The 18182-nt window shown below is 40.9% G+C and overlaps 1 protein-coding gene across 1 annotated transcript; it reads right to left on the bottom strand.

Moving 5' to 3' along the window:
- Positions 1–4282: 4282 nt before the first annotated feature.
- On the bottom strand, positions 4283–14800 carry rhoab (ras homolog gene family, member Ab). The gene is made up of 5 exons (XM_061074186.1): positions 14675–14800; positions 8586–8743; positions 6007–6127; positions 4854–4984; positions 4283–4528 (listed from the first exon to the last, which is right to left on the bottom strand). Exons 2-5 carry the CDS (start codon positions 8739–8741, stop codon positions 4355–4357), a joined length of 582 nt encoding a protein of 193 aa, XP_060930169.1. The 5' UTR covers positions 8742–8743; positions 14675–14800; the 3' UTR covers positions 4283–4354.
- Positions 14801–18182: the final 3382 nt, after the last annotated feature.

Genomic DNA, 18182 nt, shown 5'->3' with positions numbered 1-18182 from the left:
AAAAAACCCTCCTTGTGAGCACCCTCCTGCTCACACTTTCATCCATTTTATTCCTGTGGCTCTACTCCTCCGTGCTGCCTTACACAACCAAACTCCACACACACACACACACACTTGCAGCTTGTTGATATAACTCCAGAACATCCAGCATCATCCCACACAGGGTGAAGCTGCCTCACCTCAGCATCCCACACACTCCGCTCCCTCTCTGCAGCGCGAGCCTCAGCATGAGGCTCGTGCACATCCCTGAGTGGTGTGTTGTTACTTTCTGCTCCTCGTCCCGATGACCAATGCTACTCCACAGGATTTTAACCCAGCTTTGTCTGTACTGAGTGGATAAGAGTGAGTGAGTGAGATATGAATATTTTCCTTCAAAGCAAAACTACACAAGCTGCAAATAAAGGAAAACACACAGAAACTATGTTGTGTTTCCTTTTTTTTCCTGTTGCAATAATACTATGAAATCTTTTGGCCCACTAATACAGAGAAACAGTCAAACAGGGTTGTTAAGTCGACAAACTGAAATGGCAATGTCAAATATAAAAAAAAGTATGGGAACTTCGTGGACATCACAAAAATGGGTGGAGAAATTCACACTTTGAATTTTACCCAGGATTTTATTTGATGTAGTGACGTTTGAAGCCCAAGACTCTCCCTCAGTCTTCTGATAGACATACAGTTGTCATCTTACCCACATATTGTATCACAACAGTTAACAGCAATTAAAATACACATCAGTCAATATACCATTATAAATATATGGAAGAAAATAAGATACAAAGTTAAATCAACCTAGGTTACACCATATAAAATTATGTCACGTACACATATTTGGTATTCCAGTTAAGGAAATGAAAAGTTGTAAATGATAATTACTGTCTAATTATCTGTTAGAATAGGGAGTGTCAGGCTAACACCATAGATACAGATGAAAACACACAACTCAAAAGCATTTCACCTGGATGTTCATGTTGTTCCCATCTCTAATGTCACATATGGTTCTACAGTGGAAAAAAACACGTTTAAATGAACTATATTGTTTAAGTACATATAAATGCAACTTGGATTGTCAATAGAAGTAAATGCACAGCTAATAAAAAGTGAATTGCTTCAGAAGATATTTGAGAAATTGCACGTAACAAAGAAGACTAGCAGACACTGTGTGGAAGTGCAAGTAAGAGAAGTCTGCTGTTGTGCAGCAGTCAGTAATAACATCAGTGGGTGTGGAGGACGTTCAGAGTGTCGCTGCACTCACTCACTCTGCTTTATGATCAAACGAGGCTCTGTGTACGTGGGATCCTCAATTTATCACCAGGCTCTGCTGTGGGACCTTTATTGCTGCGATGAGGTGTAGCTCTGCACCAGCGAGATTTAAAACCCAAGAGACGACACGCCTCACTAATAAATCATTACCTGTATTTATTGCTGTATAGTGTTCAGCAGAACTTATAACCTGCGACCGAGTTGTTGGATAGGATTTGGTGGTGTAGCTTTCAAGGTTTGAGAATCCTGACCAAAATGTAGCAGACTGAGGTGTTGGACGACTGAAAATGTTACAAATGTATGTAAGTGAATGTGTAATTTTACAATACTGTTTAAAACCATACATAAATGAACAAAAGGCCGTTTCACAGTTGATTATGAAAGATGCGAACACAGAAATATGCAAAACAAAGACAGGGGGCAAGTGCATGAATGAAGAGGGAGCTAATTCAGACTATATATTTTACATGCATTTCTAAAAGTGATGTGGCTCCCGCTCTCTACACCTTTTTTCTCTGCGTGTTCCTTGCGATTAGGTCTGCCAGTCATTCATATCAAATGTGTATTGATTGAACTTAAGAGCTCTTCCCCACTTCCTCCCTCCAGAGACCATAATGAATAGAAGCTGGGTGTTATAGAAAGTAATTTATTACACAAACCAAAGCTAGTTTACAAATACAGTTTCCAGTCCTGTGCATGTGTATAGTCTAGTATGAACAAACCCACATTTCATATTTACAGACTTTTGCATACAGCTTGGTTTTCCTGTTCCTTTTGTGTACATCACTGCTTCAGCATCCGAAATCAGGATTTAAAAATACAATAAAAACTAGAAATAAAAATGATTTGTACATAAGGAGACTAGAGCTGTTTTTTTTTCCTTTTGTCTTTTCAGCCAAGTTTGTATTGAAAACTAAACAAACAAAAAAAAAGCCAGCACACGTGGTCATAGTGATGCTCTAGACAGGCAGCCGAGGGGCCAGCCTTTCTCCTGACTGCCTAACAACAGCATTTGGCAGGGATGATTGACGAGTCGTTACACCCATTTGAAAATCATCAAAAATAAAAAATTCAGGTAAAGCACATAAGGAGAATAAACTAAAGCGACAACACATGAGCAGTCCCCCAAGTCTTCCACCTCCTATTTTTAAATACTGATAGACAACATATTTCTGACTTTTTTTTAAAGCAGAAAACAAAAGTATGAAAACAACGACACAAAACTGGGTATCTGGAACAGGCTCCTCCCTGTGGACCAGGAAGAACAGGAGGGTGCAACACTCAGAAGAGAGCCTCAGTCTTGCAGTAAAACACACAGAAAAGTCAGGGAAGGCTGGTGACTCATAAATCCCAAATATAACTGGCCACACTTTCATTTCTAAAATAAAAGACTTAAAACTTAAAAAAAAAACATTAAAGAAATTAAAACCAAGTGTTTTTCTAACACACAGCAGGTGGTTAATTCTCACTCAGCATGTTACGGATGAAGATTACCTGAATGTTTATCTCCAAATCTGACCATTCTGGGGTTTCCATGCAAAGTATTATGGATGAAAAGGTCATATTTGTCTTTTTAGGTTAAACTGTTGATGCAGATGGTAGATAGCAACACTTAACCAATCAAAGACAAACATAAACGATGGATAACATGAGATTATCAGAGCCTGTACATTTGACCTTTTTATACATGCCTACACAAACGAAAAGTAATCATTTGTCCCAAATAAGGAGATCAGTGGTGTGCATGTAAACACAATACTCCCCTCTCCTTGTTATTTGTCCTGGTCTCAAACCAGGGGAAGGGGAGCACCAGCAGTCAGCTGTGTGGAACAGAAAGGATGAGAGTGGCGCAGAGTTTGCTCAGGTTGTACTACGCAGGACAGGAAGATAACCTTTTCATCCAGTGGGACAAACAATTCAACTGCCACGGATTCAGTGGAGAGAATTTATCAAATGTTAAATCCCCTTCATGTGAGAGCTGATCATCTCCAAATGTAGACGGATCAAACACCATAAAGATTCAGCAGCATGTGGACAGTTCAGTGTCTGTTTATGACACTGAGGGAATCCCTCTGGTGCTCCTCTGGATGCATGTTAACTTCCTCTGTAGCACTGCGGTGATGCCTGATATTAACAGCAGCGGTTGCAATACAGGTGGTGAATAGAGCCACTGGATTACAGCTCATAGCTTTAGTTTAAACCCAGGGTTGAGGGCCATTTAATTTGAACTCAAACTGTACACCAACTATAGTTCATCTGCAAATAACAGTATTTACTATCAGGTCACTATAACAAATAATCTGAGCGAGAGCAGGGCTCAATGTGTTTGTCACTGGGAGTCTGTACATATAGGATTAGCCCCTGTCAGGGACTAAATGGAACTGAGCTGGACATGTGAGCATGTGGCTCCACGCCTCTCTGATAATACAACACACAAGACCCGAGCACCTGACAGCACATGACCACTGGTTTCATATAGAGCATACAATCCAATCAAGGAAAAATTCTCTAAATGCCCAATTTTAAGTAAATTGCTTTTTTATTCTTGAATTAAACTGCAAGCCATTTAACCTCATTCCTGTTTAATGCACTGTTTATTGGTGATTTTTTTCACTGTTGGAGCTGTTAAAACAACTTTTCCAGATCACTACAGCGCATAATAAAAACTTTGAAAACAGTTCTGCACTGGTTTAGTCTCATCATAAATGTCCCACTGAGTGTGGAAAGTCCCAGGATCTCTAAAGGCTCTTTATCAGTGTAAGTGGCTTGAGACACATTACAAGGCTGGTGGAAATGTCCCACCTTGATGGTAACCCTACAGGTGAAGAGCCCAATGTTTACAGCGGTATTCATTTTCTGCGCTCCCTCGTTCCTCTTCCTTCCACCCACCCGCCCCGGTCAATCAAAGCTTCCCAAACCCAAGTCCCAGGGTCAATTCGGTCCAACAAACAGCCATTTTACAGCGGTAGTAGTTTTCTGCTTTTCCTCCCCTCCCCCCCTCCCCCAATCTAGGCTTCCCGCAATCCCTCCCGATGCCCCAGTCCCATGTACAGTAGCCCAGGGTGAAAACAGTCCAAATGTGTCGGCCATTTTACAGCAGTACACATTTATTCCTCTGCTTTCCGCGGCGGGCCTGCAGTGCCGCCCTGGTGGCCATCTCGAACACCTCCCGTACGCCGTCCTTGGTCTTGGCGGAGCATTCCATGTAACCGAATGCTGCGATTCGTCCAGCCATGTCTCGGCCCTCCTCTGATTTCACTGGCTCCTATTGGATGAAGAAACCCCAAAATCTCAATTTAGAAACATAACCTAACTCCTTGCGGATCATAAGTAAACATCTAAAATATAAGCCAGTGAATATTGCTTAAACTTTTACCAAACTAACATGCACTCTTGGGGGTCACAGTACTATTGTGAATGTTTAAATCCTCCACGTCGTCAAACCCTTCCACATGGGATTAAGTCTTCCATTGCCTTATTTAATATCAAGAACTCCCATCGGTCAAATACCTAAAATCATTATAGACCTCTTTCAACCCCCGAGACAAACCTAAACTGTAATTTGGCCCAAGCACAGAGGATTCAGTTACCTGCTTCATCTTGGCCAGCTCTCGACGCGTGTGCTCGTCATTACGCAGGTCTTTCTTGTTTCCTACCAGGATGATGGGAACATTCGGGCAGAAGTGTTTGACTTCAGGGGTCCACTTCTCTGGAATGTTTTCTGTGAGGAAAAGAACAGCTCAATTAACACTGACCAGACACCAATGTCGTATTTGTGTGTATAGTATATGTTATTGTTATGGGTAACTTTCCTAGACTAAAATGGCACAAGGCCCCATTACAAGAGAAGTGAAGAATCTTTACTATATTTTTATCTTTCCAGCTGGGCAATACGTTTTCTTTCAGGAGACAACCACAGCTAAACTAAGTGCCATGTACTCCACTAAGATGGGATGAGCTCTGTGAGGAACATTTCACTTTAAGTATACGTCAATACATTAAAACAAAAAATAAAATGCTGGTAAAATTTCCACTTGCTACAAAACAAATACCCGACTGAAACAGACATTGGAATCACTGCATAAAAGGGATTTGATGGCAGAGCAACAATACTAATCTTTAAATTAATTAACAGCTAAATAAGCTAGAGCAGCATTTTTTATTAGCCTGACTTTTACAAAGTAATTTAGAATGAGAATCAATGCAGAGATAAAGAAACAAATAAGAGTCTCCCTATCTCTACTGAGCATCAAATGTAAAAAAAATTATTGCTCAGCAAAAGTGCTGCTTCCAACAGAAATGTTATCTCTGAAGAATGGTTATGTAAAACAACTATAAAGGGCAAACTATAGAACAGTGGAGCCATGTTTCATTACAAACTGTATCTTTCTCTCATTTAACTCTGTTTAATTAATGTGTGGTACTTCAGTTATCGGCAGCTTTTATCACCTCATTTTATGATAATCCATTTTCATATGATCATAGAGAAATGGTCAAGAGACAGGGAGTTGTTGTAGTTTAACATCAGGACAAATGATTTGTGTCAGTGTGTATAACATGGGCAAGCAGTTCCCCTACAAGTCGTCACAACAGGATGAACACATCATCTACAGGCCCCAGAAATAACTCTGTATGAAAACGGAAAGACGGGGGTGAAGAGGAAGGACGGAGATGCTGTGTTTTATGCTGTGCATGAAAACGTGTCTGCTTGCATCCATCCGTGTATGTGTGGTTTGTGCTCACCCAAGCTGTCAGGGCTGTCTATGGAGAAGCACATGAGAATGACATCAGTGTCTGGATAGGAAAGAGGTCTCAGCCTGTCATAGTCCTCCTGACCCGCCGTATCCCAGAGAGCCAACTCCACCTGACACACACAGAGTCAGACAAAAGAGGGACATGGAAATAGTGGAAAGAAATGTAAAAAAGGAGAGAAATTATCAATAACAAAGAAACGAAGACCGCAAAATACCTCATCCTGACAAGAAACTATAGAAAGGACATATTTATTTCCTCAGTTGGCTAAAAGAAATAAGTGCATTATAATAGCAAAGAGTTATCACTATGAAGTGGACAGCAAACTCTTAAACATCCTTAATGTCCGTTTGAGGATTTCTAGTGCTGTTTAATGTTTTGCAAACATTAAAGTGGTAAAATTTTAAATACAGGAGTACTGTGTTGAATCTCTGCCTTTAGTCTGAAAGGTTTTCACCTAAATGAATGGTCTCATCATGCAGTTTGGGCCATAATTCAGATAGTTTACCTTTAGGATTCAATTTAACTACAACCAGTAAATACAGCTATATTTTATAAACCTAAACAAAATAAATATTGGGAGTAATTTCACTATCCACTGCATATTGTGGAGTATATTTAATAAAGATGCCTGGTATTGTAATCTGATTTGGTTAAAAAATAGAAATATTCAGCAGAAGAGATCTTTGTTTATTCTTGATAAATAGTCTTGAATAATAATTACCTCTGCCAAGGGGGGTAGTTTTAAACCCCTGTCTATTTGCCTGGATTGTAAGTACGATTATACAGAAACAACTGACTGGATTTCCACTAAAATTTTAAGTATAGGACATGGGTCAAGACAGAATCCATTAAAATGTTGGGGGCAGATCCAGGTCATTGTGGGCAAATTTCAGCATTTTTAGTAATTTTGCATAGGAAAATTAATTTATCTTGTGGGGAAGGAAAGAAAAACAAAAGGCAAACTTAGGGGGACAGATATCTATGAATGTGTGCACTTAAGTGGCACATTAGCAGTGACATATAAAGGCCTCTCTGAGCAGACAGCATTGCTAAACAACAAAAGGAAACCAGTCAATACAGACTCCATGTCCCAGAATCCCACTATCCTAGAAAGGGGTCAGGATGTGAAGGTTTGGGACTGATAAGTTTGACTAGTTGCCACAGGTATCCTGAACAATACATCAATAACCTGGAGGAGTTGAGCTTATTGTCGGTGTTACCGTGAATGTTTAATATCTTCACTATTAAGTTTTAAATATCTTAAGTATTAAACATTAAGTTAAATCAAAGCTATATCACTGAGGAAAACTTGAAATCAGTGGATTTGTATACATGTCTAGAAAACTCAAAATGGTCACCAGACTGGTTAATGGGGCAATTAAATGTGTTATAAATAAAACACCTACAAAGCAAGCTAAAAACACCAAGACATATTTTGACAATTGTGTCAGATATCGAAATGGAGCGCGATTAAGCACCCAGGGAACAAAATCAGCCCTGATACCAACTAGGGCTGCTGCGATTCGTCGACGTCATCGATTACGTCGACGCTGAAAATGCGTCGACGCGTATAAAATGCGTCGACGCATTTTTTTTTTTAAACCGCTGGGCACCAGCCGCGATAGACTATGCATGCCGCGGCAGCAGTCGCCCCGGCGCCCCCCTCCCCTCCACGCAGCCGGAGGCTCGGTGTGCGGCCCGCCTCAAGTTGTTTTTTTTGGGGGGGGGGTCCTCGTCCACGGCGCTTCACGGCGTCGCTGGTGCGGGGGCTTCCTTTCTCTTGGACCGCGGGGCGGTGTCCGTCGCAGGTGCGGACGGCGGCCCTGGACGCGAGTCGGGTCCTTCTCGCGTCACCTCAGCTACGGCGCCCGCGTGGGGGGAGGGGGGGCCGCTAGACTGAGTCCAGAATATGTGGACATGCTGACATTCTTACATTACAACACGCATGTCTAACTAACGTTTGAGTTTGATTTTGAGCTGGACACCATTGTTTCTTATACTTTAAACTTGTTGCACTTTGTTTAATATGCACACCTAACTTTTTTATTTTGATAAGGGGTTAAATAGAAACTTTGATATCTTTTTGAGTTGCGCTGCTGACTTAACTTATATGCCCTCTTTTTTATTTATTTTTATCACGTTGGAGTTGCTAGTTTAAACCTACAGTTTTGCACTTTAATATTTGAGCCTTTGTTTACATTTTGTTTTGTGCTGCATTATACGATGACATACAGTTTGTTGTTGTCAAAATAAAATTAACTGAAATGAAATGGTCAATTTGATTTTTTTGGAGGAAAATTAGTCGTTTAGATTAATCGACTAATCGATAAAATAGTCGTCCGATTAATCGATAGAAAAATAGTCGTTAGTGGCAGCCCTAATACCAACACAAAAACAATTGCTGAGACTAAAATAGACCTGTGTTGTAGATAACTGGAAATGAGTAGATAACTCAGTACAGTCAAATGAAAATCTGTAAATTATTTGGATTATTGTTTATTACTTTAAATAACTGTCACCAAACAAGGTTTTTCCCAGGATCGGAAAAACTGTCTCAGCTGTCTCACCTGTTTGCCGTCCACCTCGATGTCAGCAACGTAGTTCTCGAACACAGTGGGGACATAGACTTCAGGGAACTGGTCCTTGCTGAAGACTATCAAAAGGCAGGTCTTCCCGCAAGCTCCATCCCCCACAATCACCAACTTCTTACGAATGGCTGCCATTCCTGGAGAGAAAAGTGGAGGAAGTAAAGTTTCTAATCAAGAAGACGCAGAAAATACATTTTAAACAACAAAATAAAGAGTGCAACAGCATCGGCCAATCCAAAGCAGCCCATATTGATTGTTTTGAGACATGAATATCCAGTGGCAAAATGTAAAATCTTTTCCAGTATAATTCATTTTAGGCATTATGAACAAGAAAACAAAAACAGAGGCTGTGCCATATTAAGGGAACTGACCAGTGAAGCATGGTGCAGGTGACACAATGCAACACAATAGAGGTTCAGAGCCTCTCGAAGTTTGTGAGATGATGAATGGGATAACCAAGGCAGAAATGTAAGTTGATTTCCTATTGAGTTTATGAGGCACGCATTTAAACGTGTGCACACATAGTTCATTAGCTACACAACACGAGACACGCACAAATCATAAGGCTGTTGAAGATGCACACCTCTAGTAGTCACACAGTGATCATAAAATTATGTTTCGTGACCCAACTAGAGTAAGAAACCCTTTGCACCATTGGTGAAAAAAGTGTGTTTTTATATTTAGAAGGGGGTAAAGTGTAAGGGAAGGGTGACATGCTGAAATTTGACCCCTCCTGTACACAATTTAATGTCCTGCCGTCTCTGAGCCTGAGTATGTCATCTTCAGCCAATTAATCAATTTACATTACAGTCCTTAAAATTCACAATTTTTGATGTAGCATTAGTTTGCAAGTTAGAACAATTCAATCTACTAATTATCCACAAAGACGAGTTGCTTGGTTAATTTAAACCACAGTATTTAAGGAAAAATGTTTCACTGTTGACTATCTCAGTTTCTACTAATTTACACAGTGGGGTTAAAGACATTGATAATGTCTGATAAGGCTCCGAGATGAGTTGTGTGGGTTTTCTTTTGTAATTTTGCTTGTCTACCACAAGGTGTAACTAGCGCCTTCCGGTGTAACATTAAGCAAAGCTACTGTGCATTGGTCCAGTTCAATAAAGCTTTTTTTGTCATCTACACCGTCAACCCTTTTTTTGCAGATTTGGAATCCATATGTGAAATTTTAGACCGATACCCAATTCAAAACAATACCCAACCCTACTGACAGTTTTGATCTGCAGCAGCTTTCGCACAGTAGCCAGAGTCAGGATTAGGCCGGTTAATTTTTCCTGTGTCACTTTTATCACTTTGATTAGAGATCTGGGTTATCTGGCCTTGTTTTGAGGTTCTGTTTAACTAAACTGAAATCATTTGATTGCATTCTACTGTAAAAACAAATACTGTTCTGATAAAAGTTCTACATCTTCCAAATGTTTTGCACTTGATTGCCTCTGGTCCAAACCAGTCTGTCCTCCTTCCGCTTTTTTTTGTCATTTTATTTCTGTCCATACAGCAGTTAGTGTGTGACTGACATTTTCAGCCACTATAAACAGTGTGCTGCCTACGCCTTCCAGCTGCATGTGCAGCACATTTCTGATCAAACGTTGGCCTTTTCTAACTCACAGCAAACGCAGACACTTTTTTCAGTAATGTTTCCATACAACACATCTGCAATGGTCCACTGGGCACAGTAGCTACATTCACTTGCCCTGGTGAGTAGATTTATTCACAGACAAAAGTACCCTGCCGATTCCTGCTCCCTAAGAAAAGTCTTTCAATCTCAGTCTTTTATTGTCCTCTAGTTCCATTAGTTTCTGACCCTGAAATGCACCATGGCACTGCAGGGTGCTGCAAGCATCCTATAAATGGTAAAGGAATAGGCTAAGTAGGACAGCAGCGTCAAAAAAGATTAAACCATTCCTGCTGTGACTGGGGGGAAAAAAAGACAAATGGGGGCAGCTTTAGCCTGGAGCTGGATGTATATTTTCAACATGTCATCAGCAGGTATAGTGGCGATCTAAAGATGCACCCTTGTTTCAACTAATGCAGCCTAGGTGCCTGTAGGCATGTCATTAGCGACGCTAATTGTTCCTTTAGCGCCGATTACAGCATACAAGAGTCATGGGACTGGTAGTAATACACAGCAGAGGGCTGCCCCTGGAAGTCAATGATTTCAATCCAAACTAGGGCTGCACCGATCAATGATTCTATCTATTAATCCAACGATTATACTTTATTTCACTATTAATATAAGAATGAACTCAAAATAAAATAAACTTGTGTAATTTATATTTGTTTAATCATCTTCTCTTAAATACAAACAAAGCTGACAAAATAAAGTATGCACTGAGGGGCATTAAGTCCCAGTCTGAAACTGTTTATCTTCCTTTTACAGTCCCAAATCTCGCCAAGATAAAATGAGTACCAAGAGCTAACAAAAGGAATATACTTATCCAAAATAAAGAGCTTTTGATAAAACACCTTTCCTCTATGTTCCCAATATCTCTTGTTTAGTTGCTTCAGCTTGCTTTTCAGGTGAGTCATTGCTTTGACTGCGTGCATCCACCTTCCTTACGACATACGCTTTGCAAGTCCATGTATTTACTTAATTGATGACGTCACCCCCTCCCTAATCTCAGCACAGTCTCTGATGAAAATGTAGAATGATGTTGATATAATAGTGATCAACAAGTAGTGGGTTTATTACTTTGGAGAAAACTAACTGAGCTAGGATAAAATCAGTGACCTATTGCACCCGAGTAGCCAGCCCACCACAAATAAATGTGTAGCAGGAAAACGGAAACATTGCTTACTAGGAGCTATTCAACCTAATCAGCTGTACAAACGGATATGTTAGATTGTTTCATACGAGCACTACTTAAATATAATACACAAAAAATGTGTCCCAAAAATGTATAAAATGCAATTGACAGAAAAGCTTGTTATGCAGGCTAAGTTTGGGGCTACGGTAAAGACAATTTGAGTGCATGTGAGGTGTACTCCCCTGATTATAATCTTTTTAGATAAGGACCAGGCTGCAAGTGGAAATCTTTGCTCGCCTGCATGTTGAGTATTGCGAGATAAAATGAAAAGAAACAGATGACGAAACACTGAGATCACCCCAACATAATCAAATCAATTAGGCTAGCTCAACACAAGTATTATTTTTCGCAATACACATTAATGCTTGGCAATCTGACAATTCTTGCCAGCAGTAATGATGCCAAGAACACTCACCATTGTCATGAATGTATTCCATATGTGGCAGAAAATGATAAAACATGAGAAACTCATGCAGGTTAAACTGGACAAACCAGACACCTTTGACGCTGATGAACTCTGAAAGACTCTACAGACAGCCTCAAAAACATTCGCTAGCCTAGCAACATAAAGAATAAAAAGAACCCATAGTGCAACAACACCCTGTAAAAGCCCATGGTTAAGCTACTACTCTCCATTCAAAAAGACAAGTTGTAATTAATGAACATGTAATCATTCAGCCTTGAAAAATAGCTCAAGCCCTGATTTTATAAGACATTTTCAAAGAAGGTCATTGTCAGGACCAATGATATCATTACTCTCCAGAGCAAAAGAGTACACTCAGGACCGTTTTTTGCAAAAACGCTCAGGCACTTTGAATAGGTCATGACTTATAGGTAGAGAACCCCCCCCCCATAAAAGGACAGAGAGAGCAACAGAACAAAATCTTGAGACAATCCCTGTCAGTGATAGACCTCCCTCGCAGTTATGTAATTCACTTTTTTTCACTCAAACACTATTTTGACAGCAGGCCTGCGATTCAAACCCACTCGTGTGATCAATTAAGTGTTAAACGAGCAACATTTCCTTGTATGACACAGCTTAAACTGCATTATTAAAACAGTTACTGCGTGCCTCGTGATTCATGAGCCCTTCTTTTAGATAACCCAGCACAGACAGCAGTTGCATCTAAAGCATGCGTGTTTCTAAGCCAGGAAACACCCCACGCTGTCTTCAGGGTGGAAAATTAGCCCCTGCTTAATGATGCTTAACAGACTGTCAATCAATTCATATTTTTAATTTCTGACAGAAACACGGCCGTTGCTTTCTTTTGCCATCTGACATGCAATTTCTGTAGACGGGTCCATTACAGTTGGAACAGAAAATAAACGCCCAACGCAAGAATGTGTCCCACCTACGTGTTATAGATGGCAAAGAAGAATACAGCCTGTGTCTTGAATTAATGCGTCAACCAGATTGAACCTTTTTTCAACCAGTCATTCAAACCATGTGTATAATAATTTCTAAATTTGAAGTCTCAACAACAGATAATATCAAAGAAGTGTTCCCTATCAATTATGTTTTGAATCTCCAAACCTTATATTTAACTAGCTTAATTGGATGTCAGATAAAGACTATGATGTGCTGCCTCCTTCATTAAAAAAGTGAATCTCTTTAGCACGACCCTAAAGAAACAGCAAGCCGTCAAATCTAATCAGCCACTGAAATACTCATATACTGGGAATATCCCTGTGAGCATTACGAGATTTGGGGCCAAATTGAGTATTGACTGAAATTAGATTCTGATCAGTCAGAAATTGTCCTTCACTACAACACTACAGTGGAGCAGAGGAGACATTTTATTGAACGGCTTCAAGGGTGACAGTGTGTAAAACCCGCAATAAAAAAACTGCACATCTTCTCCTGCCGAGAGGGTTGCGGTGAGTCAAGTATTCAGTGCTATTCCAGAGGCTGTGTTTACATCAGCAAGAACAAAATAATTAGAATTCATTTTAAATTGTTTCATTGAGCGCCTACCCCAAATGTGTACATCTGAAACGACAGGCACTTGTTTGCACGAGCTGATGTGGCTGTCATATCTGGACACGGTGCTACAATAATGGGTATTGACTGAGAATGTATGGATGAAAAGTAGCCTTGCCCTGCATTATAAGGAAGCAATAATTACAAGACAGGTATCTGTGGCAATAATTTACATTTTTACTTTTCCCTCCAAAGCCATGCCACACGCACTAAGTTTTGATATACAGTTGTATGGACAACACAATGTCACATCTTTGGTCAATGCAGTTATAGATATAACACTTAAACCATACGTGGTCAGTAACTATGCACTTAAATGGCAGGTTAGAAAACAGATAGAGGCTTTGCGTGGTCCACAAGACATCACATCCAACATATAGAAGAAGTTGTGTGTCTTGCCTCAGAGAGCTCACAGTGTTCAAACATTGTTTTTAAAGCAGCCAGCCACTGGGTGGGTCACTAGAAAGATGGCGTCATCACACAGGCAACAGATGGCCAGTGTGTCCGCAGTGGAAGAATGGGTGGGTGGCCCCGATCCAACCCAAACTGCAAAGCGAGACCTTCACACAGTATGGGTATGACTTCTCAGTGGTGAGTGTCTGGTAAAACGCAAAACCTCAAGTTAGAAAAGCAAATAACTCAAACCCTTTGCAAAGCGGAGACTGTGAGCTCTACATTGACACGTTTTACTACCTACAAACAGGACGGATTGTCGTTGATTCAAACTACACGTGTGGTTTATATGACCTCGATCTGTGAACATACTTTTAATATGAAAATATTATTAACAAACATCTACCACCAGCGGCAGCAGTTCCTCAGTAACGCGGAGTAGGAAGCCGCCTGGTCAGCCCAAGTCAGGAAAAGAGCCTCATTGTTTGGCTGCGGCTGACTCGTCCACCTAGGCCAGTCTTTGCGGTCCACTTTACAAGCGATGTGGAAGTTAGCACAGTTCACCAAGAGTCCTCGCAAATGTCTGGACGCGGTCTTTCGGCCACTGGAGTCCCCGCACTCCACAGAAGGCAGGTTTCACTCCCTCACAAGTGCAAAAAGTGCGGAAGCCGCCCTGAGACCGAGGTCGGCCGGGGGAAAAGCTAATTTGGCTACCGTTAGCTAACGCCGCTAGCTGTTAGCTTCTAGCTAGCCCTGCCTTTCAAAGCTGCGTACAACTTAAAATAAACTAAAGCCTTGTGGTTCTGAAGTGAGCCGAGGTGAGAGAGGCGCCGCTCCGGGCCGGTCCGGTGTCGAGGAAAGTAGTTTACCTGTAGTTTCTGTGGCTCGCAGTCGGATCTTCTCAGCGTTTCCCGGAGCAGAGCTGGTTTCACCGACCCGTCGAGTCGCTCGCTGCTTCCTCCCAGGCTCTCACAATGAATTAGTTCACGGGAGCGCGCAGCCCGGGTTTGTAGTTTGTAGCTGGGGGGGAGGGGTGGCGGGCACGAGCGCCAGAGCCACACCTGCGCGGGCACGACACCCCTTGCGCTCCGAGCCGAGTCAGAGTCTGACGCTGAAATGTGTGATAGTGTCATTATGTGGAGCCGTGAACACTATGGTGAACACCGTCTACTTCCAGGGCGGACATGTCCATCGCAGTGTTCTGACGTGCAGCTGAATCTGCTTTTAACCTGGGAACACTGAGCATAGTCAGGTCCCAGACTCATGTGTTATTACTACCTATCCATCTATAATGTTACTGGGTCTCGTGACATACTTTGAATGGCTTCTGTGCTGGTCCCATGTTGAATACGTGATGGGGGGCGGGGATGCCCCACATTAAAGGAAGTTCTGTTATTCCACCAATCACAGTGAATGGAGCTCATTGCAGAAACTGCAGAAAACTGCAGCTGTAACTTTCTTTCTCTGTGGATGCAGCTGCCTGGGTTCCTGCAGTTAAAGCCTGGAGTTAGGACGCTCCCTGGCGGTAACGTGAGGTAGTTACCTATATTTACAGAAGCAGGAGACAGGTCAGTGTTAGGACTCCATCATGGACACCTCTGCTCTGTTCCAATTCCTCTCCCTTGGCCCTACCCCTGGAAAAGAAGTGTCCTTCGCTTGGAGTGCCCCCCTCCAAATGGAACAACAAGGGGGAGGGCTAGAAAATCTTCCCCTGGAAATTGGGACACCAACATTGTAACAGGGACAAACAATATCAACAAAATTTATTATTTAACAAGCCTTATTAACCAACATTATAACAGTGACACATCTGACAACTTTTCCTGAAACGCTTGTCACAGTGATTACATTATATTTTCATTTGCCACTGGATAAAAATAAGATAAAAACAATTTCTTTTGCTTTTTTGCAAGTTTTCATATTTACATCTAGGAGCATTTTACTTGCCGCAGCTGCCATCTTGATTAGCTTTGTCCGTTTGTAAAGCATTCTGGAGTTCCATCTACCCCTACATTTTCGGGGGTCCTGAATACACTTCGGTTGAAGTGGTGTTTGAAGGGCTCGATGGCCACTGCCCCTACATCACATAGAGAAAGGGACGACACTACCCCTTCACGGCCACGCACAAAACAAGCCAGGGCCAATTGGGAGGGCTTGAGGGGTGAATTGCTACAGGGCCCTCGTGTTCCATTGGTTTAATCTCATAAGAAAGCACTGTTGAACATTGATGGGAAAATTGCTGTATAAATCAAGCTTATGATTATTATGAACATGTCTTTGGACTACAAGAGCCAGAGAACCTGAAGAAAATGCACGCAAACACCACACTTTCTTGTGAGGTGCTAACCAATGCATCACAGTCCGTAAGTCAATTGCATAAATTGTCCCTGTTGTAATGGTGTTTTTATTGTAACCATTGTTATTTTAGCCCCTAGAATAGCTTCATTTATAGTTTTATGAATAAAAATGTTCCAAGGATGATCCACTGATCTTTGCAACCTATTTTGTGTTACAGCATCATGCAGTTGAAGTCCCTGGTACAACAAACTGTATAATAGAAAAAAGTGTAAGGTTAAGGAATGACTATATCCTCTTATTAACCCTGAAATATTGGGCGGTGTGGCCTAGGCCCTAGGGGTTAGAGTGGGCGTTCTCCAACGATAAGGTTGCCGGTTCAATCCCCACTCTTCCCCATCTGCATGCCGAAGTGTCCTTGGCAAGATACTGAACCCCTAAATGGCCCCTCATAAATGTTGAGTGTACTAAAAATGTATGTCGCTTTGGACAAAAGCGTCAGCTAAATGACATGTAATGTAATAAAATATCTGCTAATCCCAACTACACAGTAAATACTAAGAACATGCAGGTAAATCCATTTGCCCAAATTGATCTAAATAACCACTCAATTAGATGAGTCAGTAAGAACATTTTATAAATACACAGGCCGAGGTAGTGCACAAAGTTTTTCTTTTATAAATAATTCAGTGGTATAAATGGTTGGTGTTGTAATTTGAGAGGTCTGCCTTTAACCAGCACTCCCCCAACTCCAGGTCCAGTCATGACAGTAAAAATCCCCAAAAGAAGAGCAGTACATGTAAATACCACAACAGTGATGCAGCAAATATTCACACCATTTTTTTCGTCATACAATCGTCTTTTATTTCATACAGAGATAAAGAAATATATCTTAAAACTAAAACCATAATAGTCTGTGGAACAGCCGCAGTACAGAGAAAGATCAAAACTGTCATTAGTGTGAACAATATCTGTTTGGTGCAAAAGTAGGGACATGAGGAAAATACAAGTACTGAAAAATATTTAAAAAAAGAAAAATGTTTCAAATGTCCACTTTGGCCAACAGGAAAATAAATCATAACGGTTTCATCTGTGATCTATTTTTCACCAGAGGGCAGGAGAAAAGCTTTCATCTACAAATCATGACGCTGGTGTTACTCCACAGCCGCAGTTTTAAGAATAGAAGAATGATCTGCATTTAAACATGATACCAACCTACAGGGGAAAAACACAGTGTATGTCACTAAAATTGCAATGATAGCATTTTGGCTCATGCTCATTGGCCACTGCAGTGTAATAAGCACTGCTTGCAAACATCTCTGACATCATACTTTGTCTACACCAAGTGTACAGTGGCATTACTCAACAGAAATGTTCTGATACCAATACTATCATGGGAAATGCCTCCAGGGCTGACGGAAATGTTGATGCGCCTTTAAAGTTTATTAGTTTCGATCAGATAAAACTGCAATTTTCTTATCTACATATGAATAACTTCTTCTTTCCTGTTCGGGCACTGGCAAGTACTGTTTTTAGAGCAGCGGAGAGGAAGTGATTTCCGGTAGCTTTGGCCAGAGCTAAATAAAACGTACATGTTTGTAATATTTCCCCAGGTTAAGCGGCGACATGTATTGAGTTTCAATCTTTTTAAAGGAGGTAACTGTTTTATTTTCCTAGATTTATTTATTTGTGTTTCTTTTCATTTTTGACTGTCAAACTAAATAATAAGGAAGTTCTACGACATTCTCGCATTTATTTAGTTTCAATGGGTTCAACCTGAGCCACGCCATACATACAACACTAATAATCCCTTCCATACAATGTTGATAGCATACAGCTGTCAAAATATGTTACAGAAATTATTTTTTTGGGCTGGTATCAGAACATTTCAATTATTCAGATGTGATTGCATTCCTTACTTTCATGGCCTTCAGAGACAGAACAAACAATAATACAGAGAAGCAAAAGAATAGCCAGATTAGCCAGACTCAATTTGAGACCTCAAACTACAACATTACTCTTCGCAGATCAAATTACAACACTTGATCATGTTGCAGCTCCATGTTTGAACGGGTTTTGCTG

Source organism: Limanda limanda, chromosome 7 (assembly GCF_963576545.1).
Source record: "Limanda limanda chromosome 7, fLimLim1.1, whole genome shotgun sequence".
Lineage (NCBI taxonomy): Eukaryota > Metazoa > Chordata > Actinopteri > Pleuronectiformes > Pleuronectidae > Limanda > Limanda limanda.
Note: the sequence above shows the minus strand (reverse complement) of the source record. Positions and strands in the feature narration are given on the sequence as shown.